The sequence below is a fragment of the Delphinus delphis genome, chromosome 6 (assembly GCF_949987515.2).
Source record: "Delphinus delphis chromosome 6, mDelDel1.2, whole genome shotgun sequence".
NCBI classification, from domain to species: Eukaryota; Metazoa; Chordata; class Mammalia; order Artiodactyla; family Delphinidae; genus Delphinus; species Delphinus delphis.
In genome coordinates, this window is record NC_082688.1 from 25,996,859 (window position 1) to 26,024,727 (window position 27,869).

The following is a 27,869-nucleotide window of genomic DNA, read 5'->3' on the forward strand; positions in this document are numbered from 1 at the left end:
GATTGAACCTGTGCCTAATTACGTGTCGCTCCTTGAGTTCTGGAGTGTGTAATAGCACTGTTTATTTGCCAGGGTTGACAGTGATGACTAAGTTATTTTCCTCTTCATGTGTTTTTTGTTTTTTTTCCCTTTTTTAAGTGGAGTCACCCCGCCTATCATGCCACAAATACCACCAGTTGTCGGGGTTGTCTCTGGTCAGTGAGTGCTGGGACAGAAGCCCAGACATCCAGGATGTTTTGTCAGAAGCCTGGGGAGAGGCAGTTTTTTTGTTTTTTGGGGTTTTTTTTGGCCACTCTGCTTGGCATGCGGGATCTTAGTTCCCCGACCAGGGATCGAACCCGTGCCCCCTGCAGTGGAACTGCGGAGTCCTAACCACTGGACTGCCAGGGAATTCCCAGGAGAGGGAGTTTCTGTAACTCATCTGGGATGGCTTCCAGGCAGTGGTAAAAGGGCTTCTTGCTTTGAATCTTTATTCATTCAACTAACATTCACTGTGGCCCTTCAGTGCTCCTGGCCCTACTCTGAGCACAGCCAGAGATAAATATGACCCTGGGTAGGCTCTCAAGGAATGCAAAGTCTAGTGATTCCATCTGAGTTCAGTTTGTGAAGGGTTGTGATGAGGGAAGTGTGGGACAATACGGAAGCACCTAATCTGGGGAGTATGGTTCAGGGTTCAGGCTACCTGGAAAGGATAATAATAGCTCACATTTATCCAACTACCAGGCACAATTCTTCTTGCTTTATATGGAAGAACTCATTTATTCCTTCCAAGGACCTATGAGGTAGGTCCTATTATTATGCTCATTTTATGGAATGAAAAACTTAGGCAGAGGGGTTAAATCTGAGCTGAGTATTAAAGGGCAAAGACGGGTTAGCTAGGTTGGGGTAGAGGGAAATGTTCCAAGCAATTGGAGCCGCGTGGGGAATCCACAGAGTATGAGGAATAATTTGGGGGTGGGGAGCTGCCGGATGTTCTTTATGACTGGAGGCTGTGGGGCCTGGGAGGATGGAGCTAGAGGGTCTTGAGAGGCTTGAAGAAAGGGAGTGACAGAATTAGATCTGCCTCCATTCTGGCTGCCTTGCGTAGCCTGGTTGGACTGGAGGAAAGCAGATAAGAAGTGCTTGTAGTGGTCTTGATAAGTGATGAAAGCTAAGCTATAGCACCTGGAGTGAGTATGGCCAGAGGGAGATGGACTCGGGGTTCTGTGCAGCAGACAGCTGGACCCAAGGAGCTAGTGTGAGGGAGGACTCAGTGCCCGGATTTCTCCTTGGGTGACTGGTTAAGCGGTAGTGTTTCCCTGAGACTGGGAGCCCCAGGGGAGGAGCAGGCCCAGTGTAGACAGACGGTGCATGAGGTGTGTTCTTTCTGGTGCCTTGAGCCTGGGTCTCTGGGGAATGGGAGAAAAACAATGCCCAAGCAAACCAACAGAAATACGGTGAGCGTAGGATGGAGGCCTGAAGTCTAGAGCAAGCGAGCCAACAAACGCCTCTTCATCGGCTGACCCACAATCTGACTTGCCAGCATTTTCCTATAAACTAAGGGGTGGAAGATGTTGAAAATGTTCTGACAAGCAAGGGATGGTAAATAGAAGTTAATCGGATAGCACTTGTTATTCATGTTTTAATGTGTGTTAAATGTCACTGCCATCTTGTCTTTTTTTAAGCTCTATGTTAGGAAAAATTAAAAATATATATTCATAAAATATATATTCATGAGACCTTTTTTTAAAATTTATTTTTATTTATTTATTTGTTTATTGTTGGCTGTGTTGGATCTTCACTGCTGTGTGCGGGCTTTCTCTAGTTGTGGCGAGCGGGGGCTACTCTTTGTTGCGATGCGTGGGCTTCTCATTGCGGTGGCTTCTCTTGTTGCGGAGCACGGGCTGTAGGTGCGCGGGCTTCAGTGGTTGTGGCACGTGGGCTCAGTAGCTGTGGCTCGCAGGCTCTAGAGCGCAGGCTCAGTAGTTGTGACGCAAGGGCTTAGTAGCTCCGTGGCATGTGAGATCTTCCCGGACCAGGGCTCGAACCTGTGTCTCCTGCATTGGCAGGTGGATTCTTAACCACTGCGCCACCAGGGAAGTCCCCTTGAAACCTTTCATAGGCTTATTGCTGATGTTGCCCCCCACTTTCTCCCAATTCTCTGTACGGTCTTAATTTCTTCAAACCCAAATTCTCCTACATTGGGGACTCCCCTGGCGGTCCAGTGGTTAAGACTTCACGCTCCCAATGCAGGGGGCACAGGTTCAATCCCTGGTTGAGAAACTAAGATCCCACATGCCACATGGCATGGCCCAAAATAAACAAACAGACAAATTGTCCCACTCTGGCAGTTTTCAGAAGCCCGTTCTTTGGGGTAGGGGAGACAGTACTTTATTTATAAAGACCCTATTTCACAGAAAAGGAGAAAAAGACTTAGGGAGGGTATGTGGTTTCCCAGTGGTCCCCTTCTGAGTCAGTGGTGGAGGTGGTGTTCTAAGACAGACCCATCAGGTCCCAAAGACCCTTATTACCATCTGCCCCTACCTTCTCCCCGAGAAGTGGATTGGATAGATTATAGGACACAGGCTTGGGAAGAAAGACTATAATTCTTTAATTGTCTCCAAAGAGAGACTTCTGGTTCTTGAAAACTAATGAGTACTGAAAAGGTTGGGTTATAAGGAAAGTGAGCAGCAGGTCTGCTAAATACCTTGCTAGAGTTAAGGAAACGGTCTAAGATGGGGAGATATGGATTCCGCCTGCTAAACTCTTGAAATGTTTTCATGTGTCTGGACAAGTTTACTAGTATCCTCTCTGAGCAAGAGGATGGCTGAGGAGTAGAAACATCAGACTGGTGGGACTTCCCTGGTGGTCCAGTGGGTAAGACTCTGCACTCCCAATGCAGGGGGCCTGGGTTCGATCTCTGGTCGGGGATGCCGCAACTGCGAAGTCCGCATGCCGCAACGAAGATCCTGCGTGCCGCAACTAAGACCCTGCACAGCCCAAATAAATAAATAAATCTTTAGGAAAAAAAAAAGAAGCATCAGACTGGTAAGGACCCAGTGGTGCCTAGATCAACAAAAGTTTCCTGAAACCGAGGACATTCCAATGCGGAGAGAGACACCACAAGAGCCTCGGCCACTCTGACTTTGTTCTGCATTGGGACAACACCAGGGAGCATCAGGCCATGCTCTTGTTTGTTTGTTTTGTTTTGTTTTGTTTTTGTGGTACGTGGGCCTCTCACTGTGGTGACCTCTCCCGTTGCGGAGCACAGGCTCCGGACGCGCAGGCTCAGCGGCCATGGCTCACGGGCCCAGCCGCTCCGCGGCACGTGGGATCTTCCCGGACCGGGGCACGAACCCTGCATTGGCAGGCAGACTCTCAACCACTGTGCTACCAGGGAAGCCCCATGCTCTTGTTTTTATTATATCATCCACCAAATAATTATTCAGCACCTATGGAAAGAGTACTGCTGGTTGCATAGCCAACATCTAGTTCCCCTTTCCTCCTTCCTCATTGAACCCAGATTTGTTCCCCACCCCATTCCTATTCCAGATGGAAACCACGATTAGTCTGAGACAATCAGATGATGGTGATTACCTGGCAAAGGTCCAGGGCTATATGTGTGGGCCAAGCTATGTTGGCCCAATGAGATTACAAGAAACTTTTATAGACTATGGTTGGGAAGAAATTTCCCTTTTACATGCAAACAATAAAGTATGTAGCATTGAAAGCCATGCTGTGACCACAAGGGGAACCAGCTTTCGGGTGGAGCTGATACCGATGGTGGTCAGAGAAAAGAATCAGAACTGAACCCTAGACGACGTCATTGAGCTGCTTTTCCTACTGTACCTGTTTCCCACCCTGTATCTGGACTTCCGATTTTTGTGAAATTATACATTTCCTCATGGCTGTAAACCCGTTGGAGTTAGCACTGGGATTTTCTATTACTTGCAGCACAAAGCATCCTGACTGAATCAACCTCCTTTTTTCCAGACACAGTGCTGAGCACTGGACACAGCCAATCAGTGAGGGAGAGAGGGAGAGAGGCTCACAAGTGAGCAGAGCATTTCTATTCTGAGTCCTCAGCGCGATGACCTCAGTAAGCCCCGAGGCTTTGGAGGCACCTGGGACCAGATGGCCTTAGGGGCTGACCCCCGGTTGTAGCAGTGTAACTGGGATGCCTCTTCATAAATCTTTTTGATGTCTATCGATTCGGCCCAAATTATTAACATAGGTACAAAAGGTTTGTCTATGACCTCACAAACGCCACCCTGCTTGGCCAGCAAGTAATCCAAGGCCAATCTATTTTCCATAACCACACTGGCCAGTGAGTTTAAAGAAGTCAAAAAGTCTATTTGGGACATTTCCAGTGGTCAGGGCTAGGCTCTCTAAAGTGTTGGTTAGATTTTCTCGGGTTATTTAATGGTAGGCAAAGCCTCCCCATGGAGCCGTCCATCCCCCTGCCAGTCCTATTCCTGCCAATATTAATCCAGTGGCCTTCCTGGGATAATATTGAGTATTATTATGTATTGTGCTGTGAATGGGACCAAATGTCCTAATGTATAGGCTCTCTCATGCCACACATTATTGATATAAAGATAAGATTTATATAGGGGACATATTACCCTGGGGTGCACTTGTCTTTGGGCCCTCGTTCTGGGGAGTGCCACATATCCAGACATATCCTGAAGGTGCAATAAGAGATCTGGGAACAGAAGAATTTAACAAGGAAGCAACTGTCCGGACCCATGGAAGCGACAAGTTATAAACACAATGCAGGGACAGGGGCCCATTAGAATATGCAAAATAGTTAGGTCGGGAGTATTCCATGCCCTCAGCTTAGATGAGATGGTGAATTAAGAGGGTTTTACCCACCGCTTCCACAGGGCCAGACAATCTTTAGCCCAATTTTTGGTGCATTCCATCTCTATCCTGTAGGCACCCTCAACCTGGATTTCTGTAAGCACACGGAGTGGAGACATTCATGGGAATTCAGTTTGGGTCCAGGTTCCAAAACGCTATGGCGATGTTACCATTGGGTGGCCAGGGGTTATTCCAAAAAGGCTCACTATAGCCAAGAGAACCATTAGAGGTTGGAAGCATGACTGGTTTTCTGGATGACAAAAGTAGTCATTATTAATGGAAAAGTTTTAAGTCATATTTTTAAAAAGAGTTAAACTTAGGCAAGGTAGTGGGCCTAACAGGAGTATTGTCCATCATGCTCGTATGGGGAGGGAGGAGGGGATGCCATGTGTTTGAATTGGTCAAGCTCTTGTTGTATGTACCTGTTTGTATCTGTAATGATTGTTGTAAGCCAGGGTTTTTGTGGCAGACCCAACAATTAAGCAGTTTTTCTCCCCAGGTGACTATTGTAGATATGTTTACTAAAGCCTGATTTCCCCATTCCCCCGAGCCAAGACCATCATCAGAAGTCCTACTAGTAGTATCATGGCTATTACTGTATTTTTTCTCTTAGACCCAGCAGGGGCAAAGCGGATGTTTGCCAGGGGGAGGGGGCTCTGAAAAGGGGCAGAATAAGAGCATGATAGTCAGAAACACAAGGATGAGTAGGCCAACACATCACAGCCATATGAAGCCACTTATCTGTTGTCTTGAACAGGTGTCTGAAGTCTTCCACTGGCTCACAGGAGTAGCTCTCTTCTGGTTCCTGTTGGGACTCATAAGATACAGGTTTTAATCTAGGCAGATGTACCCAACTAGTAATTCTCAGTAGCTTGACAGCAGTTGGGGTACTTAGTAACACTTGGTACGGTCCCTTCCATTTTGGTTGTAGCTGGTCCTCAGGGGACCCTTCCTTCCAAGTTTTTAGTAGGACAAAATCCCCTGACTGGATGGACTCCTCGACATTTTCTTTTGTTGTGGGGGGGGGGGGGGTGGGCAGCACTTTGTTTCCGTGTTCTTGGAGGGCCCTTTGAACTTGGTTCAAGCTAACAAGGTGGGAGACCACTGGTGGGTTTCCTCATCAAACAGAGATCTGAGGTCAAGAGCAGCCTCCTATAGGTCATTTCGAACGGGCTAAGTTTAAAATTCCCTTTGGGGCCATCCTGGTCCTTAGAAGGGCTACGGGGAGGAGGGAGACGCCGGTTTCTGAGGTCTCTTGGCACAGCTTAGCAAGCGTTCTTTTTAGAAAGTGATTTGCTTTTTCTACTTTGTCTGAGGACTGGGTCCTCTAGGAAGAGTGGAAGCAGTAAATACCCAGAGCTGGGGAAGCCTGGTGGGTCAGCTTGGTGGTGAAGGAAGGTCTGTTATCACTCTGTGAGCTTTTTGGTAACTGAAATCTCAGAATTATCTCTTTAAGCAGAAATTTGGATGCTTCTGTTGCCTTTTCAGTCCTAGTAGGTAGGAAAAGCTTCTATCCACCCTATAAAGGTGTCTATGAATGCCAATGGGTATTTTCATCTGCTACGTGGGGGTGTTTGGGTCAAGCCCAGGAATATTCCCCTGGATAGGTTCCCCGGTGTTGTATGGGCCAAGTTAGGGGTGGAGGTATGGGGTGGCTTCCTGGAGCATTGCAGGCACAAAACTTGCAAGCCCTGGTGATATTTTTAACAATTTGGGACAGTCCCTTACCCGGGAACACCTGAGTAACCAGTTTGAATAAGGAGAGTCCTGCCCTAAGTGGAAGCATTCGTGGAAGTGCTTAATTACTTTGCATTGCTTGGCCCCAGGAATGAGAAGCTTGTTATCTTTTGTCAGCCGCCCTGAGAGGTCTCTTTCCAGTCCCCCTCGTTTAGCCCACTCGAGTTCTTCAGGTGTATAAGGTGGCACCGTTGGGAAGGGTGGGCTGTCCGGTCTTGTAGGACAAGCTGTTGTTGAGTTGCCATCTTAGCGGCCTTTGTGGCCAGGGCATTTCCCCTTGTAAGGGACTTGTTGCCCTTTTGGTGACCCCTGCAACCTCCTTTGGAAGCCGGACTGCTTCTAAGAGTTCTAGAATTTCTGCCTGGTGTTTTATAGGGGACCTTTTGGCTGTTAATAGTCCCCTTTCTTTCCATATGGCAGCATGGGCTTGTAGCACTAGGAATCCATACTTGGAATCAGTATAAATATTGATTCTTAATCCCTTTTCCAGCTGAACAGCTCTGGCCAAGGCAATCAACTCGGCCTTTTGGGCGGAAGTGTGAGAGGGCAGAGCTCCAGACTCAGTAGTGGTCTGCAGGCTGACTAAGGCATAGCCAGCCTTTCTTACCCCTTCACGTATGAAACTGCTTCCCTCGGTAAATCGTTCTACATCGGGATCCGGCAGGGGCTCATCCTTGAGGTCAGGTCTACTGGAGTAACCTTCTTCAATAGTCTCCACGCAGGAGTGAACAAGGGACCCTTGGGGTGGGGGGTTTGGCATTAGAGTAGCTGGGTTCAGGTCTTGGCAAACCTTAAGAGTTACACCTGGGACGTTAAGTAGGAGGGCTTGGTATTTAAGCAGTCATCCACCTGTCAGCCATTTGGTGTCCCTTTGCTTCCAGGACTCCTTGTGCCTGGTGAGGAGTTAGGACTTCCAATGATTGTCCCAGGGTGAACTTATTGGACTCTTCCATTAGTGGAGCAGTGGCGGCCACTGCCGTAAGACTTCCTGGCCATCCAGTGGCCACCTGATCAAGTTGTTTTGAGGAATAAGCTGTTAGTTTAGTGAGGTCCCTGAGTTTTTGGGTGAGGACACCCAGGGCTACCCCTTGTCTCTCAGCTATATAGAAGGTAAAGGATTTTTCTAAGTTAGGGAGACCTAATGCAGGGGTGATCCCTAATTTTTGTTTCAGAGCTAGAAACGCTTGTTGGCAATCTTCATCCCAGTTAAGGGGTTCATGGTCGCCTCCTTTTAGGGTCTCATAGAAAGGCTTTGCTATGAGCCTGAATCCAGGTATCCAGGGCGGTTGGTTGGAGGGTTACAGTGGCTTCCTTCGGTCCTGTACTGGAGTCCTCGTCCCAGTCGTGAGCACGTATCACAGGCACTTAACCTGTTGGGTGGAAATTTGGTCCTTGTGAGGAGAGACTTGATATCCTCATTCCCCTAGGAAGCTGAGGACCTGAGTGGTGTTTTTATCTGAGTTTTCCCTAGTGGGAATGGAAATTAGGTGGTTGTCCACACACTGTAGGAGAGATCCATTAACCAACTGTCATTCTCTTAACTCCTTTGCTAATGCATTCCCAAACAGGTTGGGGCTAGCCCCAAAGCCTTAGGGCCGCTCGGTCCAGGTTAGGTGGGAGGTGCTCTGGGTGCCTGGATCTGTCCACTCAAAGGCAAAGAGATAACTGGGAGTCTGGGTGCAGGGGAATACAAAAGAAGGCATCCTTTAGGTCTCACACTGTGGACCAGTTTGTGTTTTCTGGAACTTGGGTCAGTATGGTGTATGGGTCAGGGACTCTTGGGTGAACTGGGACCACTGCCTCATTAACTGCCCTCAGGTCTTGAACAAACCTGTATTCTGTATACTTTGTTTTTCTATGGGGAGAATGGGGATATTACACGGAAATTGGCAGGGTCGTAACAGCCCATATTTTAAGCTTGGTTATGAAAGGCTGGATACCCCGTGGGGCCTCGGGCCTCAAGGGATACTGTTTTTTCCACGGGTAATCAGCATTGGGTTTTAATGAAATCTGAACTGGGGTCCATTGGTAGCTCTGCCAGGAACCTCAGTATCCTAGACAGCAGGGTTCACTTGGGAAACACTATGGTGAGGCAGGGAGGCTTCCTCTGATGTGTTACTGAGGCAGAGGCTCCCACGGCCAAGAGCAGCTGTTTCTCCTGGTGCGTGCCTTCTCGGAGGTGGTCTCCAAATTGAACTATTGTCTGGAATTTGGTGAGAAAATCCCTTCCCAACAAGGGGATGGGGCACGCAGGCATGAACAGGAACTGGTGTGCAAAGGTAAAACTTCCTAGTAAGCAGCTGAGGGGTGTGGTGAATCATTTGGCTTTGGGCCATCCGTCCATCCATCCCTATTTCTATATGGGATTGGGAGGACAAGAGTCCGGGGAAATCAGAAAGCATAGGTGGCTCTGTATCTAGTAAAAAAAAAAAAAAAAAAAAAAGAAGTAGCTTTCCTAGCTGCCACGTCAAGGGTTACCCGAGGCTCCTCAGGGGAAATGACCAGGTGTCCAGGTGTCCTTTGGGAGACAGACAGGGTCCCGGGCCCCGTCAGTCCTCTCAGCCTTCATCGTCTTGGGAGCCCTAAGTCCCCGTCAGGACTGGGGGCAGTCCTGCTTCCAGTGGCCCTCTCATATCGAGCAGGGTCCGGGTGGACTTTTCCATACAAGGGGCATTCGTTCTTCCAGTGGCCCTCCTGGCTGCATTAAAATAGGTCCCTTTTTGGTGGGGCAGTGTCTCTATTCCAGATTTTCTAGATCCCGCCCCTGCCATGGGCTTTTGCAAGGCAGGGGATGGGGGGTGGCGAAGTCGGGGAGGGTAACCCTGAGGTGCAGGAGATAGGGCTGCAGCTAGTAATTGTGCCCTGCATTGTTGCCCCCAGATCCTCTGTGCTTCCTCAACTCTATCTCTATCATTAAATACTCCAAAGACCAAGTCCATGAGCTGATTCATGGGAGGTTGGGGTCCCATAGCGGCCTTCTGTAATTTTCTCCTAATGTCTGGGGCAGATTGAGTGATATAATGGATATTTACGAGGACTTGCCTTTCGGGGGTGTCAGGATTAAAATTGTATACTTTCTAAAGACTTCCACCGGGCAGTCCTGGAAGAGGGCTGGATTCTCACCTGTTCCCTGTGTTACTTCTCTGACTTTGTCATAATTAACAGGCTTAACAACACGCCTTTTCATGCCTTCTGTGAGGCAAGTTATCATGTGGTTCTTGTGTTCGAGCCCTCTACCTCCCTGTTGGCAGTCCCAGTGGGGCTCCTGGTCAGGGATTGCATCCCCTCCTGTAAGGTAGATTATATGTCCTTGATTTTGGGCTGCCATTTCATTGCCATGTGCCCGGGCTGCCCCAAGGATCCGGCTTTTCTCTTCAAAGGTGCAGCAGTAGAAGGAGGACCTATGGGTCCCCCCGAGTAAGTTCATAGGACATCGTCAGCTTGGTGAATCCCTTCCACAAAGGGGTCCAACTGGAGTCCTCGGAAGAACATCCAGATTGCTCTTTGCAAGTAGCTAGGCCAGCCCTGGAAAAGGGGCGTGGCCTCTGTTGTTCCTCCATCGCCGGCTGGCACTTCCCTTAAGGGACACAGTTTGCTTTTGGGAGGTTTGCAGGTAGCCCTGCTTCGTGTAGTACTGGCAGGACTCACCTCTGGTAACGGAGGATACAGGACAGGGCTGGAGGGATAAGTGGTGGTATTTCCAGCAGCCCAGATGGGGCGCTAGGGGTAGACGGTCTGGAAGACTGTCTCCCCTCAGAATTGGGGAGGGTAGGAGTTCGAGGTTGTGGACCTCAAGAGGTCCACATAAGGGTATCATCTAAAATCAGATGGCCAGATCTCCTGGCCCCCTAGTTTGTACTGGGGCCATGCAGTATTGCAAAAGAAAATTAATTTCTCTTTTCTTAAGCCATCTTGTCTAAATTTACTCCAATTAGCTATGCATCCTAATGGGGAGTCCTTCGGGGTGCTTGTGGGGCTCCTGTAGGAGAAGAAGGTACTTTTAAGGGATGTGAGCCAGGTATACCTGGCAGGAGTTTTTTATTTTGTTTTTAAAAATTTTATTGAAGTATAGTTGATTTACAATGTGTTAGTTTCTGCTGTACAGCAAAGAGACCCAGTCATTCATATATATATTCTTTTTCATACTCTTTTCCATTATGGTTCATCATAGGATATTGAATATAGTTCCCTGTGCTCTACAGCAAGACCTTGTCGTCTGTCCATCCTATTCATAATAGTTTGCCTCTGCTCACCCCAAACTCCCAGTCCTTCCCTCCCCCTCGGCCCTTGGCAACCACAAGTCTGTTCTCTATGTCTGTGAGTCTGTTTCTGTTTCATAGATATGTTCATTTATGTCGTATTTTAGATTCCATATATAAGTGATATGGTATTTGTCGTTCTCTTTCTGACTTACTTTGCTTAGTATGATAATCTCTAGGTCCATCCATGTTGCTGCAAATGGCATTATTTCATTCTTCTTAATGGCTGAGAAATATAGTCCGTTATATATACGTGCCACATCTTCTTTATCCATTCTGTTGATGGACATTTTAGGTTGTTTCCATGTCTTGGCTATTGTAAATAGTGCTGCAGTGAACATAGGGGTGCATGTATCTTTTCAAATTTTAGTTCTTTCTGGGTATATGCCCAGGAGTGGGATTGCTGGATCATATGGTAACTCTATTTTTAGTTTTGTAAGAAACCTCCATACTGTTTTCCATAGTGGCTACACCAATTTACATTCCCACCCACAGTGCAAGAGGGTTCCCTTTTCTCCACACCCTCTCCAACGTTTGTTATTTTTAGACATTTTTTTTTTTTTTTGGCTGCGTTGCGTCTTTGTTGCTGTGCGCGGGCTTCTCATTGCGGTGGCTTCTCTTGTTGTGGAGCACAGGCTCTAGGTGCACAGGCTTCAGTAGTTGTGTCTCGCGGGCTTAGTTGCTCTGCGGCATGTGGTATCTTCCCGGACCAGGGCTCGAACCCGTGTCCCCTGAGTTGGTAGGAGGATTCTTAACCACTGAGCCACCAGGGAAGCCCTAGACTTTTTAATGATGGCCATTCTGACCAGTGTGAGGTGATACCTCTTTGTGGTTTTGATTTGCATTTCTCTAATGATTAGCGATGGTGAGCGTGTTTTCATGTGCCTGTTGGCCATCTATATGTCATCTTTGGAGAAATGTCTGTTTAGGTCTTCTGCCAATTTTTGATTGGGTTGTTTGCTTTTTTTGTTATTGAGTTGTATGAGCTGTTTGTATATTTTGGAAATCTAGCCCTTGTAGGTTGCATCATTTGCAAATATTTTCTCCCAGTCCATAGGTTGTCTTTTCTTTTTGTTTATGGTTTCCTTTGCTGTGTAAAAGCTGATAAGTTTGATTAGGTCCCATTTGTTTATTTTTGCTTTTATTTCTATTTTGCTTTTGTTTTTATTTCCTGGATCTTGGAACAGGGTCACGAACATTTGGATATATGGAACTTACCCCCATTTACCTTCCCTCTTACAAAACAGGTCCAGCTGCAAGATGGTATTGTAATTCAGTGACCCATTTTCTGGCCAGATCTCTTGGTCCCCTCGTTTGTATTGCGGCCATGCAGTATTGCAAAAGAAAATTAATTTCTCTTTTCTTAAACCACCTTGTCTAAATTCACTCCAACTAGCTATGCATCCTAACGGGGAGTCCTTCGGGGTGCTTGTAGTCACCCCCATTTTTTGTTAGGATGTTATGACGAGACAGGGATCTGTCATGATCAGTCAGGGGTCTGGCCAAATGGTAGTTGTCTGTGCTGGTGCTCTCCCAGTGTCCCTGATACCCCAAAAACATAAGAAGGGAGTGCACAGTTAGGGACTTCAGTGGATGGACCCCCTCAAGGGGGTGTTGCACAATTAAGTTCTGATGGCAGTGAAAGAGATGGTATAATTGGCCCAATCCGTGATGGCCCCTAACTCCAGGGTAGGGAATTTGGCAGAGGAGGTGTTTAATTAAGCAGGGAAAACTGGGCTTGTGGCATCCGGCCTTAAGAAAGGGTGTGTTGGCAAAGGCAGCAGTGAGATCCCTGTGAGCGGAAGTCTGCCTGTTCGGTGCACCTGAGGTGGCCCCTGGGTTAGTTACAGAGAGGAGTAAGAGCCAGCAGGAGGACCAGCAACCCGAGTCCCAAACCCTAAACCCTGCAGAGAGGGAGGGAGGAGACCTGGCCCTGAATGGGCTTCGTCATCCAGCAAAAGAGGAAAAGAAGCTGATAGAGCTGAAGGATAGGGCTGGAGCGCCACAGGCGATATGATGATACTAATACAAGGAAAAGTTCCCTGCAGGATGTGACCCTAGGGGGAGGTGGGTGGGGGAGGGATGGAGTGGGAGTTCGGGGTTAGCGGATGTAAACTATTATATATAGGATGGATAAACAACAAGGTCCTACTGTACGGCACAGGGAACTATAGTCAATATCCCGTGATAAACCGTAATGGAAAAGAATGTCTATATGTGTGTAACCGAGTCACTTTGCTGTACAGCACAGATTGACACAACTTTATCTGTAAATCAACTGTACTTCAATGAAAAAAAGATTAAAGGATGTGACCCTTATGATGATTAGCATAACAGTGTTGGATCAAACATCCAGTTGGGCGAAAATCAGCTGGGAACTCGGTAATAGTAGGTCTTGACCTGAGGGGAGGCTGAAGAGCGATACCTCTGCACGCTTGAAACAGAGGCGACACCCAGCCTGCTGGCACAGGCAGCAAGGGGGCCCAAGGACCCGTGGACAGCTGAAGAAGTTGCCGGAGTTTGAGACAGGGAGGAGGAGATTCCACTCTTAACCAGCTGTGCTATATTTATCTGCTATTTTCTGTGACAAAATTCTGTGAATTTTCATTTCGCAGAATGAAAATTCAGTCATGTTAATCAAATTTCAAGTTCTATGGCCAAGCTCCTGCCTTGAGATGCCTCAAACGATTTGGCACCTGGGTTAGCATCAGAAAGCCCATCTGGGTAGAGTCTCCTCCCTGACCTGAATCTGAAAAGGCAGTGGGTGGCCATAGACCTGGACCCAGGCGATTTAGATAAGGTTTCCCTCCTTTCCTCTCTTTGCCCTTTGATGACCCCCTCCTCTTCTGGCCTCCATGACCGTTCCTTAAGCAACGTCTCCCCTTCCAAAATGCCCAGTAGCCTTCAGGCTGATGCCCTGTGCGGGACAGAGGACACAGAGGCAGGGCTTCCCGGCTGAACGGGCCCCTGGGAGCCAGGGGCCTGCGGAGTCTCGGATGGGCCCGGACCTGCAGCCGCAGTTTTCCAAACAGTCCCCTGGAGTAGGTTCTTTCAGCTTCAGGGAGAGGTCAGCGTTTCAATCTCATGTTTTCACACATCTTAAATGGATTTCAGAGGCCCTGGCGCTGCCGCTGCTTCTCTCTTTAAACAATGTGGTGAAGCCGCTGTAGCTTTGCTAGAGGCTGCATTCCTCCCACAGTGTGATGTGGTTTTTGGAAGTCATGCATGCAGTTAGCTAAACCAAACTAAGCTGCTTCATGAATGGGAGCAAACTCAAGAGAGCAATGGTGAATAGAAATAAGGCAAGTTTGCTTTCCACCCCTAATTCAAAAAGCCGGATAATTAAGTAGGCGGAGAAAGGAAGTGTCCCTTCTAATTCCAAGAGCTGACTCTCTCTCTTTCTCCATTTCCTTTCTTTACTAGGTAGTGGTGGCGGTGGTGGTGGTTTGTCTGTGTGTCTTGGGGGCAGAGGGGTGGGTATCGTAAGGGAAGTTCTAGTAAAAGATCTATTTCCCCGGATCCTCTGAGTAAGCTTTTTCTGTCATATGGAGAACATAATAACTGCTTCCAGTCCTGTTCAGCCTCCCTCCACTCAGCTCTCTTCTATCTGGCCCTCAGCAGCAGTTGCAAATCTTTAAGCTCTCTGCTGACTCGCCCCCATCTCTCACTCTGGATTCCACCTGGAAGCCGAGGTTCTACAGAATGAACTCAGTGCCCCCTGCACCTCCCGCCTGCAAAGGCACAGAGAGCACATTCCCTTTCCTCTTACTTCCCCTCTCAGGGGAGAAAGAGCCGCTCTTCTTTGCAAAGCCAGTTCCTCTACTGTGCCCTGGATCCCAACATGAATGAGCTTGTCAGTTACTCTGCAGCTGCCATTACTCCTTCGCTCCAGTGTAATGAACATGTCCACATCACTCGAACTCCGAAAAAAAGTCTTTCCTCGAACCTGCCTCCCGAGCCCCCCCTTGCCTGCCTGCTCTCGCCAGGGTGCATCTTGATCCAGTCATCTACCCACTTGTCACTGCCACACATCCCTGCTGCCACCGTCGCCAGTTCTGGCTTCTGCTCCCCCATCCCGTGGCTGGCCACCATTGATGCCTAATCTTCAGAGCCAGTGGACCTCCCCATCCATTTCCTGTTCACTTCTGGACAAGAGAGTAGGAGGAGGAGGATGGCCAAAGTGAGCTCTTGAGGGGGACTGTTGGTGTCAGTTCTCTGATGCTTTCCCAGAGAGCCGAGGGTTTCAGACAAAGACATTTTTCATCTACCGAGCTGCATATTTTTACTTAGATATTTTAAAAAGCAATCTCAAGCTCTGAAGGAAAATGTAACATTGATGCCAAATCAGATGGGAACTAACACTTGGTATCAACAGGAATATATTTGAATTTAAAAAGGCTAGCTGCATCTGACAGCAGTGTGTCTGAGACTCAAGTCGGAGTCGGAGTGGGGGTGGGGAAGAGAAGCGAAGAATCTTCAATAAATGTTTATTAAGACGGGGGATGGGTGGTAAATAGGGTGACCACCTATGACATGTAGGAAGTCAGGGAAGGCTTCATGTCAGAAGTTACACTTAGGCTGACTCTTAAAGGGACAGGTCATTTCCGGCAAAGAAAAGGAGTTCAATACTGAAGGCAGAGGGAGTGGCATGTACAGGGCAGGGTGTTTGGGGAAAAAAACCCTATTTCCAGGAAATGATGAGCACAGCACTTCGAAGCATCTTACGGTCCTTATGACCTAGTGTTGTCCCCTGTCAGACCCCTTGGCCCTGAGATTTGGATAGCTGCAAGGAAAGAGCACATCCTGTAGTAATTTTTGTTATGCTTCGGGCTGAAGACTCACTAAATGTATATGAGTAACCGATTTCTCCTATGCCTCCCTAAAACAAATGTGTGCTTTTAGACACAGAAGACATACTCAGTCAAGGCTGCCTTTCCCCAGAGTTGCCAGCAGCAACCCAGAGGTGGGGGCAAAGCCTTCACAACAGGAGCCTGACGGTCCAGCAAGCCCCAGCATCTTCAGGGGTAGTCACTTCTCCCACGTTGCATCTGTCCTCACCATTCGTGAGCTCTTGGAAGACAAGAGCCATGTCTGTTTGTTGTTACCTGGTGGCTAGCACCAAACATTTGCTCAAAAATATTGGTGACGTGCATGGGGGATGGGACCGGCATCCTGTGCTTTCTAAATAGAGGGTTTCTATCTCCCCTTCTGTTTCCAAGGAAACACTTCTGTAAGTTCCTGGTTGTGGTAGAGGTTGCCAGCTCATGAGTCCTTCCTGGGCACATTGGTAGACAAGACCACACACTTTCCAGCCCCTTGTGGGTTGGTGGGATGGTATGACCAGGTCTAGCCCATGAAGCAAGACTCGAAGTGATGTGTGCTACTTCCTGGATGAGGCATTTGAGTGGGTAGATCACCTCCAAGCTCTCAGCAATGACCCTAGGATTCATGTGTTAAGATGACAGCAACATCAGATGGAGGAGCTTGGATTCCTGAGCCACTAGATGAAAGGGCATTCCCACTGACCCTCACTGCCAATCTGTGGAAGAATTAAACCTCTATGGTGCTAAGGAGTTGCCTTGTTGCAGCGCCTACCATGACTAATTTATCAGTATATTCTACTTCCTCTACATAAAACCAAGTGGGAGTATGGATTAGACATGAACGCAATAAAAACACTGTTCATTAAATATTTGATGGAGGCCATGAGAGAGGAATAGCTATGTTTTATAATGGACAAGTCGATTACATCACTTTCCTTTAGGAAAACACACAGAAGAAACTTCTTAACCTGCAGTTCTAGAAAAGGTGGAATGTCTCTTGAACATTCAATAATAAAAAGTTACTAAGAATGTGATTCTTGACTGAGCCGTTGTTTTGCCATGCCTCCCGGCAAGCTCAGAGCCAAGTATGTAGCTTATGCATGGTCTCATGGAATGCATTTTTGCCAATTCTCTACTATGATTTTGCTATTCAGTCATTTTCCCTTTAGGTCTTGATTTACCTAATTTTGTTTGCTCTAATTGTGTTTTATACACTCTGTAAGTCTCTTAACATCTTTCTTTTGTGAAGGAGATAAAAACAAGGACGTGTGAGAATCAAATTTTCAGAATGGGCTCTGGATGTAAGCCATTCTTAACACTGGTGAAGGCAGACAGTATAAATCGGCTTTGAGCTTAAAAATCAGTGCTGTAATTATAGTCCAGTAAAGATGTTTAAAAAAATATTTTGAAATGATTAGATTATGGATTGGCAGAAATTGAATATTCGAATGCAATAAGTTTAACTGGTTACATGATAATTTTGATTTGAGCTAGTTTCTGACAGTAATACTTGCCTGGTCAAATAATTTTAAAAAGCTAAAGTAGTTTGAATTCATCACTAAAAAGTTCATATTAAAAGACAAAAAAATCCTTTTTGACCCACCTCCTAGAGAAATAGAAATAAAAACAAAAATAAACAAATGGGACCTAATGAAACTTCAAAGCTTTTGCACAGCAAAGGAAACCATAAACAAGACAAAAAGACAACCCTCAGAATGGGAGAAAATATTTGCAAATGAAGCAACTGACAAAGGATTAATCTCCAATATTTACAAGCAGCTCATGCAGCTCAACATCAAAAAAACAAACAACCCAATCCAAAAATGGGCGGAAGACCTAAATAGACATTTCTCCAAAGAAGATATACAGATTGCCAACAGGCACATGAAAGGATGCTCAACATCATTAATCATTAGAGAAACGCAAATCAAAACTACAATGAGATATCATCTCACACCGGTCAGAATGGCCATCACCAAAAAATGTACAAACAATAAATGCTGGAAAGGGTGTAGAGAAAAGGGAACCCTTGCACTGTTGGTGGGAATGTAAATTGTTACAGCCACTATGGAGAACAGTATGGAGGTTCCTTAATAAACAAAAAATAGAACTACCATACGACCCAGCAATCTCACTACTGGGCATATACCCTGAGAAAACCATAATTCAAAAAGAGTCATGTACCAAAATGTCCATTGCAGCTCTATTTACAATAGCCAGGACATGGAAGCAACCTAAGTGTCCATCAACAGATGAACGGATAAAGAAGATGTGGCACATTTATACAATGGAATATTACTCAGCCATAAAAAGGAACGAAACTGAGTTATTTGTAGTGCGGTGGATGGACCTAGAGACTGTCATACAGAGTGAAGTAAGTCAGAAAGAGAAAAACAAATACCGTATGCTAACACATATATATGGAATCTAGAAAAAAAAATGTCATGAAGAACCTAGGGGTAAGACAGGAATAAAGACGCAGACCTACTAGAGCATGGGCTTGAGGATATGGGGAGGGGGAAGGGTAAGCTGTGACAAAATGAGAGAGTGGCATGGACATATATCCACTACCAAACATAAAATAGATGGCTAGTGGGAAGCAGCCGCATAGCACAGGGAGATCAGCTTGGTGCTTTGTGACCACCTAGAGGGGTGGGATAGGGAAGGTGGGAGGGAGGGAGATGCCAGAGGGAAGAGATATGGGGACATATGTATATGTATAGCTGATAACAAAGCAGAACACACCATTGTAAAGCAATTATACTCCAATAAAGATGTTTAAAAAAAAAAGACAAAAAAAATCAGTGCTGTTGATTTTAATTTACCCTTCTTCCAGGTTTCATGACTATTAATTTTCCCTTTGATTTATAACAGGGTAGCTCAAAGAATAAGTTAATGATGGTAATTACCGGTGCAGGATGCATAGTAAGATAGTTTGTGGCAGTGGCTGTGACTTGCAGTTAGAGGAAAATAACTGTGCTCACGGGTTCAGGGTTCCCAGATGATGTTCAGTCACTGGCATTTCCTCCTTCTGAAGCTTCACACACCACTTTAACATTTTTGATGGAAAACATTCATTCCCTCCATAAAATTCCCCCAGTTGGTTATAAATAGCTGATGGAGAAATATTAACATTTTAAAATTCCAGCTCACACCTCACCTTAAATTTACCTTTGTTTTTCGTAACGGTTTAGATTTAATGGCTTGAAATATCTCTCACGTACATGCATTGAAAGGCAATGCTATATAATTTCTACATTTCATATCTGTAGTCATATCTGTAAATGATTTACAACAGATGCACATAGACACATGTGAAAAAAATTCTTTATTAATTTCTCACATTTCATTACAAAATGTATGTTGCAAACAACTTTGAATAACCTACTTGTGTGTTTTTTGTTGTTTTTTAAACCCCTTGGCTTCAAGAACTCAGGATCTCCCTATCTTTTATCAAGTACTGGGAAATACTGATTTTATTGGAGTCAATAGGTTATCATTTTGCTATTTATTTTCTTCTCTCAAGCTCTGAAAAAAAATGTCCTCTGTATAAATTAAACAAAAAAAGTTGTAAATTCTATGTCATTACAGTCAACAGAATTATAATAATGCATCCAAAATGTGCGGCCACAAAATATCAGGTATATGTTTGAAAAAAGAAAAAAAAAAATGACATTCTAGCCTTGTTAAAAGGATAATGGTCCCATATTTTTATTAACAGGTTAGCAAAACAAAATCCAATGGATTACAATATTTACATGTTATTTGAAAAATAAAGTAGTGATAAAAGCATGTCACAAATATTTTCTTTTTTTTTTCTTTTTTTCTTTCTTTTTTTTCTTTTTTTTTTTTGTTTGTTTTTTGGTAACCATTACAAACACCCAATCCAGGTATGGAACTGTTTAGTACATTTGAAATGAGGCCAATTAAAAACAAATATGGACACAAAATGAATCTTTGTCTAGATAGTTCACACTTTCCCTTTTTCTGGTTTCCACATGATGGCCCCCATCCCTAAAAAAAAAAAATTAAAACAAACGCCCTACAAATAAAAATTCTTAACAGCAAGAAAGTAAAAGAACAACATGCTTTTCAAGTAAGCACTTATTCCACAAATGCAATATCTTTCCATGGATTTTATTTGAAGCTGTGTGGGACACTGTCATCTCAGCAATTCCCCTTCCCTTTCTCCCCCCCTCCCCCAACCCTTCCAAGTAAAAAAAAAAAACAAAACATGAAAACCAAAGGACTCACACACATACACACACACACATGCTCACGCACACATCCAAGCTCACACGCACACAGGCTTCTAAAACCTAAGATTCAAGGAAAGTTCTACTTTTTGGAACGAAACCCTTTGTTCACAATCAATCAGAACGTATTATAAATGTAGACTTAGATTTAGTCTAAGCTGCTCCCTCCTGAAAAAGCTAATATGGGGAAACAGAGCAGCTGGCAGCTAGATTAAAGAAAAAAAAAAAGTAGTTCTCCAGGCTCCTTGTAGGATATAAGTATTTCGTGAACACTCTCACCAAAGGGATGGGATTCGAGCACATCCCCTTGTCCCGCAAAATAAATGAGAATCCCCCCGCCCCCAAAAAACACAATGCAAACAAAAACAGAACACAGATTTAAAATCACACACAAAAGCCAGCCCATCCTAACAGGAATTATTTGTGTGAGACAGATAATGTGTAAAATTTGACAGCAACAAAAGGGTGAAGAGGACTTCCTCGTCTGGCCCACAAGCTGCATAGCTGTGCCGAAAAGTTTGGTTCTTTAGTTAAATTAAAAAAAAAAAAAAAAAAAGTTGTTATTTCCATGTTTAAAATAAAAACGTTCCTATTCACAAAAAACTAAATCTCCCTTGCCCCCAAATCAAAACAACAATAACACACACAAAAAAAACAATTTATATGAAAAACTGAATTGTGCTGTGTTTGTAACACTCAAACTGATAGAAGATAAACGTGTGGCAAACAAAACTCCACAGTCACCTTAAAATTAGCTCACATGAAATCTACCAAATTCTAAATTATAGTTGAACACTAATAAACAGCTTACCTGGAATAAAGGATAATTCACAAACATTTATCTAATAATTAAAGTCTGTTTCTTTTTTTTGTTTTGTTTTTTACTAAAATAATTAAAAAAATCACAGTATTTTAAGAAATAAAACCCACGTGGGGATTTTAAGCACAATTTGTGTTCCTTTCTTTAAAACTCTTTTTTTTTTTTCTCCATTCACCATCTTGCCCAGCAGTTCTCTCTACATTTAACCACAATGACGACAGGTAGTACTGACAAATGCAGAGAATTCCCTTGGTTAAGTTTGAGGTACTAGGAAACAGGTGACTGTTTTATGCAAAGCAGTTTTTTTGTTTTGTTTTTTGTTTTTTTGTTTGTTTTTTCCCAAAGCGGCTGCAGTTAGGTCTTGAAAAAGCTTAACGTATTAAAACTAGAAAAACGCACCAAAAGTTGTGCGTCAAAAAGTTGTTCCCCTAAGAGAAGTCTTCTACTGTCACGGAGCTTCTGTTTCCACATACTGTCCAAGACCACCATAGCGCACACGTGTGCAAGGGAGGTGCTTCGTATTCCGCAACAACTGAAACTTCCACGATGAAGATCCGGAAGGAAAGATGTAGTGATGGAAAAGGAGCCACATATTCCAACCATTTAAATAACTTTAATTTACATACTCACTCACACAGGTACCAGTGCTTTGAAAATAGATTGTTCAGTCCTAAAAAGCAGCTTTGTTCTGTCTTCTTTTCTGTCCCCCCCTTCTCAGCCCAAGCTGGCCCTCCCACTTTTTTTCATCACGGTTCAAGTAAGAGGTGATTAAGAATTTCACCAAACGCTTATTCTTTTTTGGCCTCTGCATTCTCCAGGAGAGATTTGTCAGCAGCTACTACACAGATGGCTACTGGTTCATTCTTTAGGGAAAAGTCTATCCCGATTGCTTCGTCATCTTCCTTCTCCTCTATAGAGGGCACCTTAATACTGTCCTCCATGCTATCTTTCAGGTGGATTTCTTCTTGGCTCACCAGCTTGGTGTCATTCAACGCCCTGGAAAAACATTCATGGTAGTGAAGGGTGAGTATATATATATATATATTTTTCTAGTTAAACAAAAAACATTCATGTCCTTATTTCTCTGATCCTAAAAAGGCCTTGGGGTCTTACAAGTATGACTGAACTGTGAGTGACTTATCCTTGCTACCTGTTATGCTTAGGCCATATATTTCTGGCATCTTAACAAAAAGTTGAACCTATAAAAATATCCATTATCATACTATGTTTTGATTATACCATGCTTTGATTCCAGATCAACATAATTATTTTATGTTCCCTCCTGTACTGGGAACAATATAAATCATAAGCGGTCATAGCAAGAACTGCCTTAAGCTCAGACCCATCAGAGGAACCTAGAAGCTTGGAGATTTGCTATATTTATTCGGACTAAACGAGCAACTCAGGTATTAAAGATTTAATGGATAGGTCCAGAAACAAATCATAGAAACAACAAAAAGCAAAAACCTGAAGATGGGACCCATGTCCTGGGGAGCTTAGTTACAGTCTCTGAAGTTTAGATGCTTCACGTTTCTGGGCATTTTCTGCTGGAAGGACCAACTCCTAGGTTCTCCCAGCGTCTGCTGGGCTCTAAGTGCCTTATCTAGGGGACAATTTCATGTTCAAGGATCTTATGAGTGCTCTACAGGTATGCTCCCACCTACCTGGGAGGCAGGCAGAAGCGGGCTCTGTCCCCGAGGCAGAGCATTGAAGGCACCAAGAGGTGCGTGGGAAGGTTCAAGGCCACTCAGGGAATGAGTCATCACAGAGGCAGGAACAGAAGCCAGATCTTTGGACCCCGGTCCACGCTCTATCAGAGAACGTCATGCTAATGAAAGCTGAAGGGACACGGGCTGGAGAGAGCGCTACACTTCTACACGAGGGCTGGAGCGGGCTCTGTCATTCGTAAAGATGATCTTTCCTCCTTTGCCTTGTGTCTGGGTGACCATTTAAAAACCAGCGGAAAGGTAGAGACCCAGTTCGTTACCACTGCCTCTCCTCCCATGCCCGGAAGTGTGACACAGAGGGGTCTATGTACTGTCAGGAGAAACCACCACCTCGCACGATGGGCGAAGGCCTTCATGGGACTTACATGCCGTGTCTCAGCACGTGCCTTTCCCACTCAGAGCCCTGGGAAAATGCCCGTCCGCAAAATTCACATGGAAAACGCTTCTCAGTGTTGATAGCAGCCCCACGGTCAGAAAATCTCATCAGATCTGTGAGGAGAAAGCAGAAGTGTTACCTGTGTGCCGGGGAGCGGGCAGAAGAGAAGTCAACATCCATTAGGAAACCTCGTCTCCTACCTTCCGTCCCAAAGCCATTCAGTGAAACCAATTTCCAGATTCCTTACTCTTTCTCCTACTGGCTTTTCACCAAAGGATATTTCTTGAAACTCTCTCAAGAACTGTTCCTGTGGTTCCCGAGCCCCAGGTGTCCTCACTTCTCCTCACCTCCCAGTTGCTTCCATCACAAATAACCTGGGTCTGTCTTGCCTGAAGAACCCATTCTGTTCATTCCAATGGCATCTGAGCATTTTTTTCCCTATCAAATCTCTCCCTTCTGTGATGCTCTGTATCAGTGCCTCAAGTTTAGCATGTATTCATTTTCTATTTGACACAAGTTTATCTCCACTCACTAAAAAAGCACCAGATCAGGAAAAGCGTGGTAAGACCTCGAGGCTTCGACACATCCCAAGGAAGGCCGAGGACTCACGACTGGTGGTCATCTGCCATGGATATCAGAATCAACACCTCCCAGGGTGACTGTGAGCACTGAATGAGATCTGTAAGCAAAGAACCTAGCAGGAGTGAGTCCCGGGCATCAGGGAGTCTGGAATGTGAAAGCGTGTCCTCAGCTAGTAAGGGCTCCTGGCCAGCTGCCCGGCATCTATGCCTCAATCGGTATGTGTGTGTGTGTGTATATATATATATATATATATTTTTTTTTTTTTTTTTTTGGGGGGGGAAGGGCTGTGTTGGGTCTTTGTTGCCGCATGCAGGCTTTCTCTAGTTGTGGCGAGCAGGGGCTACTCTTCGTTGCAGTGTGCGGGCTTCTCATTGCGGTCGCTTCTCTTGTTGCGGAGCATGGGCTCTAGGCGTATGGGCTTCAGTAGTTGTGGCGCACGGGCTTCAGTAGTTGTGGCTTGCGGGCTCTAGAGGACAGTCTCAGTAGTTGTGGTGCACGGGCTTAGTTGCTCCGTGGCATGTGGGATCTTCCCAGACCAGGGCTTGAACCCGTGTCCGTGCGTTGGCAGGTGGATTCTTAACCGCTGAGCCACCGGAGAAGTCCAATTGGTGTATTCTTGAACATGGGGATATGCACACGTTTCTGGATAGCTCTGTTGTTAACATCAAATGTTGACTGTCGTTTTATTTCCTCCACGGCCCTGGGCACACGTGAGTGGTCTGATAAACGTGGACTGGCTGGCTAATTGTTTAGAGGCCACGCCTCCTGGCAAACTCAAAGACGAGAGCTTATATGGCCTTTGTGCTATCCTGAGCCCCAAGCCCACACGTCTTTGATCATACCACAGAGGGCCAGATCTTTACGTGCATAATAAATAGCAGGACCTAGACGGCTCTGCAGCCACGCTGCAGTGAGGGCAGCACACGGGGACGTGTTGATCATCTCTGCGTATCTGATCGCTGTGTGTCTGTACCTACAAGATGTTACAGGAGGATGGCTCCTGGTTGAAACACTCCGTCTGATAAAAATCCTCAGGATGACGTTAACAGGCTAGGTGTCTCTACGCTGCCTTCACCTTCAGCACAAAAAGCTCTGTGAATGGGGCCAGTTTTAACAAAAGATGAAACATTTTCTCACAAATTAAGAAGATCACCACACAAGCCATTAAAAATAATTGCACAGACTACCTTCCTTGATTCTTTTCATTGGAAATGAGACAGCACCATCTGCCCTGCGCATTAATTCCTTAGCAGGGATTATCTTGGGCAAGAAATCAGCAGAATGCCTTCCTAACTCCTCCCAGCTGCATAATGAGAGGGGGTGGGGAGGGTCCTGCTTGGGTTCATGTTGATTTCTTCACGCCTGGTTTCTCCTCTTTCAGATTCCCTCTGAGCTGCCTTCTGAGGCAGGACCTGCAATGTGGCCACAGTCAGTCCCCTCCCTGGTTCTCGTGCTGGGAAAGGACGCTGGGAACGGGGTGGCTCCAAGGATGTGAGCCCCCCGACTGAGCGCCCGATGAGCACCCACACTGCCAACGCGGGGCCTGCCCCTGGCACACGCACTCGCTTACCCTTAGGCAACATGAAACCAGCCACCTATTCTTTCCGAGGGCTCATGCTGTTTCATCCTCAAAGGAGGAGGCCAGTCATTACCTGTCACACACCAAATGGCTCTCCATTAGCCCGAGAGCTGCGCTAAAGCCACCTCCCCTCTCCACTCCTGGAAGACAGGACGTCTGGCAAAAACGCCCCGAGGCTATTGTGTGCCGGTTCTTCTGGTTGGCAAGAATACACCTGATGGTGGAAAATTGATTCAAAGGCAACGAAACAAAGGAGGCTGTTCTTTCAAGGATCGGTCGAGGGGTACGGGAAGGTTTTGGCTGGTAATTCCCATTAACGTTACTAGCAGTGACTCACGTAATTCCCCCACCCGCTGAGAGAGGAATACAGGCTTCTCCACCCCAAGATTTTTTCCCCCATGCTGTTAAGGCTCATGAATGTGGATGCTAAACTTCCCAGGGACAGGCGATCAGATACCATGAAGTTCTTTCCAGGCAAACAGAGCTGGTCTGATGCCACAGTGCCCATGCGAGGGGGCGGCCAGGCTGGGCAAGGGAACGTGCTTGGTGCTCTCACAGCCAACTGCCATTTAGTTTAGAGGCGTCACAGGGGAGGGGAGGACTAAAGGGGGTTCTTGCCTCTGCAGTACTTACAACCTGTAAAATCATGTGTGCTCGGCTCTAGAGATTAAAACGTCATGGTACCCAACGAGGACTAATTCATTTCCTGGAGAGGAACGGTAGGGCACAGAGCACCATGAAGAAAAGGAGCCTGTGTACCCTCTGTCACAAGCATCCTCTTCCAGAGAACTCTGGAAACAGTGCACAGACGCTAAAGAATTCATCACTAAGAACATATTTGTGAAATGCTAAAAAAAAATAAATAAAGGAAAAGAAAATTTAAAAACCATGCTTCTCAGATCACAGCCATTTTCCTTGTAAGAAACAGATTACTGCAGCCCCTCCTAATAAAAGTTGTAACATGACAAGGGCAATCAGTCTATATGGCGTGGGTGTTCTATTTATCCATTTCCCGCGGGCACGGGGGTTCAGGAGCCAAACTGGATCCCCACTCAGCAAACCTGTGGTCTCCTACTACGGCAGAGGTAAAAGATGGTGGGCAAGGGGATGGGGCTGGAAGTCAGGGCAAGTCAGGAAGAAGAACAGGGAGAACCGCAGGGGGAACGGCCACCAAGTCGGCTTTCTTAGGCTTGCAGACTGACCAAGCAAGAAAAGCCAAGAAATTCCGCAAAAGTGCCCCTTAGAGTGAGGCCCTAAGGGCCACTGGACTGACAGAATTCAGGGGCAGGTTCCCTTCAATGAGGATCACCCCGCTGTCCAAAGGGTAGGGGAGATGGTGTGTAGTGTAAAAGACGTTTTGCCTTTGGAGCCAGAAGACTTAGACTCAACCTCCAGTGGTTTTTTTTTTTTAAACTTTGAACAAGCTCTTAAGTATCCCAGGCCTTTGTTTCCCCATTTGTAAAAATGGCAATAATACCATCTACATTGCAGGGTTTTATCATTATTATTAGCTGGTTACTATGTTCTAGGACTAACGTTTGTGTGCTATCTCATTTAAGATTTACGCAACCCTAGGAAGTGACACTGTTATTATTAGGATGATGAATGCATAAAGAGATAAAATAATTTACCCAAAGTCATATAACCAACAAGTAGCGCGACTGGGAGCCAAATCCAGGCAGACCAACTACAGAGCCTCTAACGTTATGGAACGTTAAGGATAAAAGGTATAAAACCCACGAGCGCTGGGCCTGGCACATCAGGATGCTCAGTAATGGCAACTAACACCATTCTTCTCATCACTGCGATGATGTCTATCACATTTATTTCTCAGGTCTAGGTTATCCATGTGCTTTTGATAAATCTGCAATAACTAAAGTAAGATATCCCAACCTATATCCTTTACGTAGAGTCTTGGGTTTTCCACAAGATTCTATGTTGAGCAATATAGAATACCAACTCTAGATCATGTAAACGTATGTCTACAACTAAATATACTTTGAAAAACTTCACTTTGAAAATAATGATAGACTCACAGAAACTCATACAAAAATACCACAAAACCTTTCCCTGTAAACACAGCGGAATAAAAGCCCCTGGTCTCTCTCTCTCTTTACAAAGCAAAAGCAGTAGCAAGGGGGTAAGAGGAGGACCGTGCAGCACACATGGAGAGAACTCAAGCCCCCTGCAGCTCCCCCCAGCCCAGCAGGAGCAATTTGAAATAAGTGTTCAATTGGAAGCTCATTTACATTCCTCAGTAGCTTATTTACAGGACCATCCATCTTGCTGTCTGTCCTTATTCTGCAGATTCCCAAGATACCAGTTTTCCTGAATAAAAAACCAATCATCGCCACGTATTTTTTTACCGAATGTACTTCCTGGGAGTTTCTAGAGCTGGTACTAGTTTACAGGACACAGCCCCTGGTGTGTTTCTTAAGTCAGTCCATTCCTTCTGTTGCCCCTACAACAACCTTCTGCCTCCCCTTGTATCTCAGCACAGCCGGGCTGGGTGCCAGCTGGGGCTCAGGGGGCAGGGGAGGGACCTACCTCTGCCGTCAGCCTTGCTGTTCATTTCTTCTTCCTTGTCCTCCTCGTCACTGCTGGAGCTCTCCATCTTCTCCTTCATCTGTTCCAGCTGATCCAAGTTAACTCGTCCAACCAGCTCAAAGTTACGGCTTACCTGAAACAGACCCAAACAGACAGTGGAATCACAAACCGCAGCTGAATGCGGTTCTCCCCGGAGGACAGAACTTCCCGCCGTCATTTTCCTGTGGGTGTGCTTTTAGAGCCAGGACCAGATAACCCCAGTGCCTAAGAGGTCCTTTCTTCACGCTGACTCTCTCAGAGGTGTACCTGCCGTTTACTTCC

General features: G+C 45.8%; 1 protein-coding gene and 1 long non-coding RNA gene across 5 annotated transcripts in view; one reads left to right on the forward strand and one right to left on the reverse strand.

The window, feature by feature from the left end:
• The window catches only part of LOC132427181 (uncharacterized), a 230,204-nt gene extending 204,388 nt beyond the window's left edge, over positions 1 to 25,816 (forward strand). The window contains exons 5-6 of the long non-coding RNA XR_009519816.1: positions 21,691 to 21,760; positions 24,804 to 25,816. This is a non-coding gene — a long non-coding RNA (uncharacterized lncRNA). The remainder of the gene's footprint in view (positions 1 to 21,690; positions 21,761 to 24,803) is intronic.
• The window catches only part of ZNF462 (zinc finger protein 462), a 142,163-nt gene continuing 133,284 nt past the window's right edge, over positions 18,991 to 27,869 (reverse strand). For all 4 annotated transcript variants that reach the window (XM_060014377.1, XM_060014374.1, XM_060014375.1 and 1 more), the window contains 3 exons: positions 27,549 to 27,681; positions 22,830 to 22,953; positions 18,991 to 21,733 (listed from right to left, as the gene is read on the reverse strand). In XM_060014377.1, the coding sequence (XP_059870360.1) occupies positions 21,526 to 21,733; positions 22,830 to 22,953; positions 27,549 to 27,681 (465 nt within the window). In that variant the 3' untranslated portion in view covers positions 18,991 to 21,525. The remainder of the gene's footprint in view (positions 21,734 to 22,829; positions 22,954 to 27,548; positions 27,682 to 27,869) is intronic.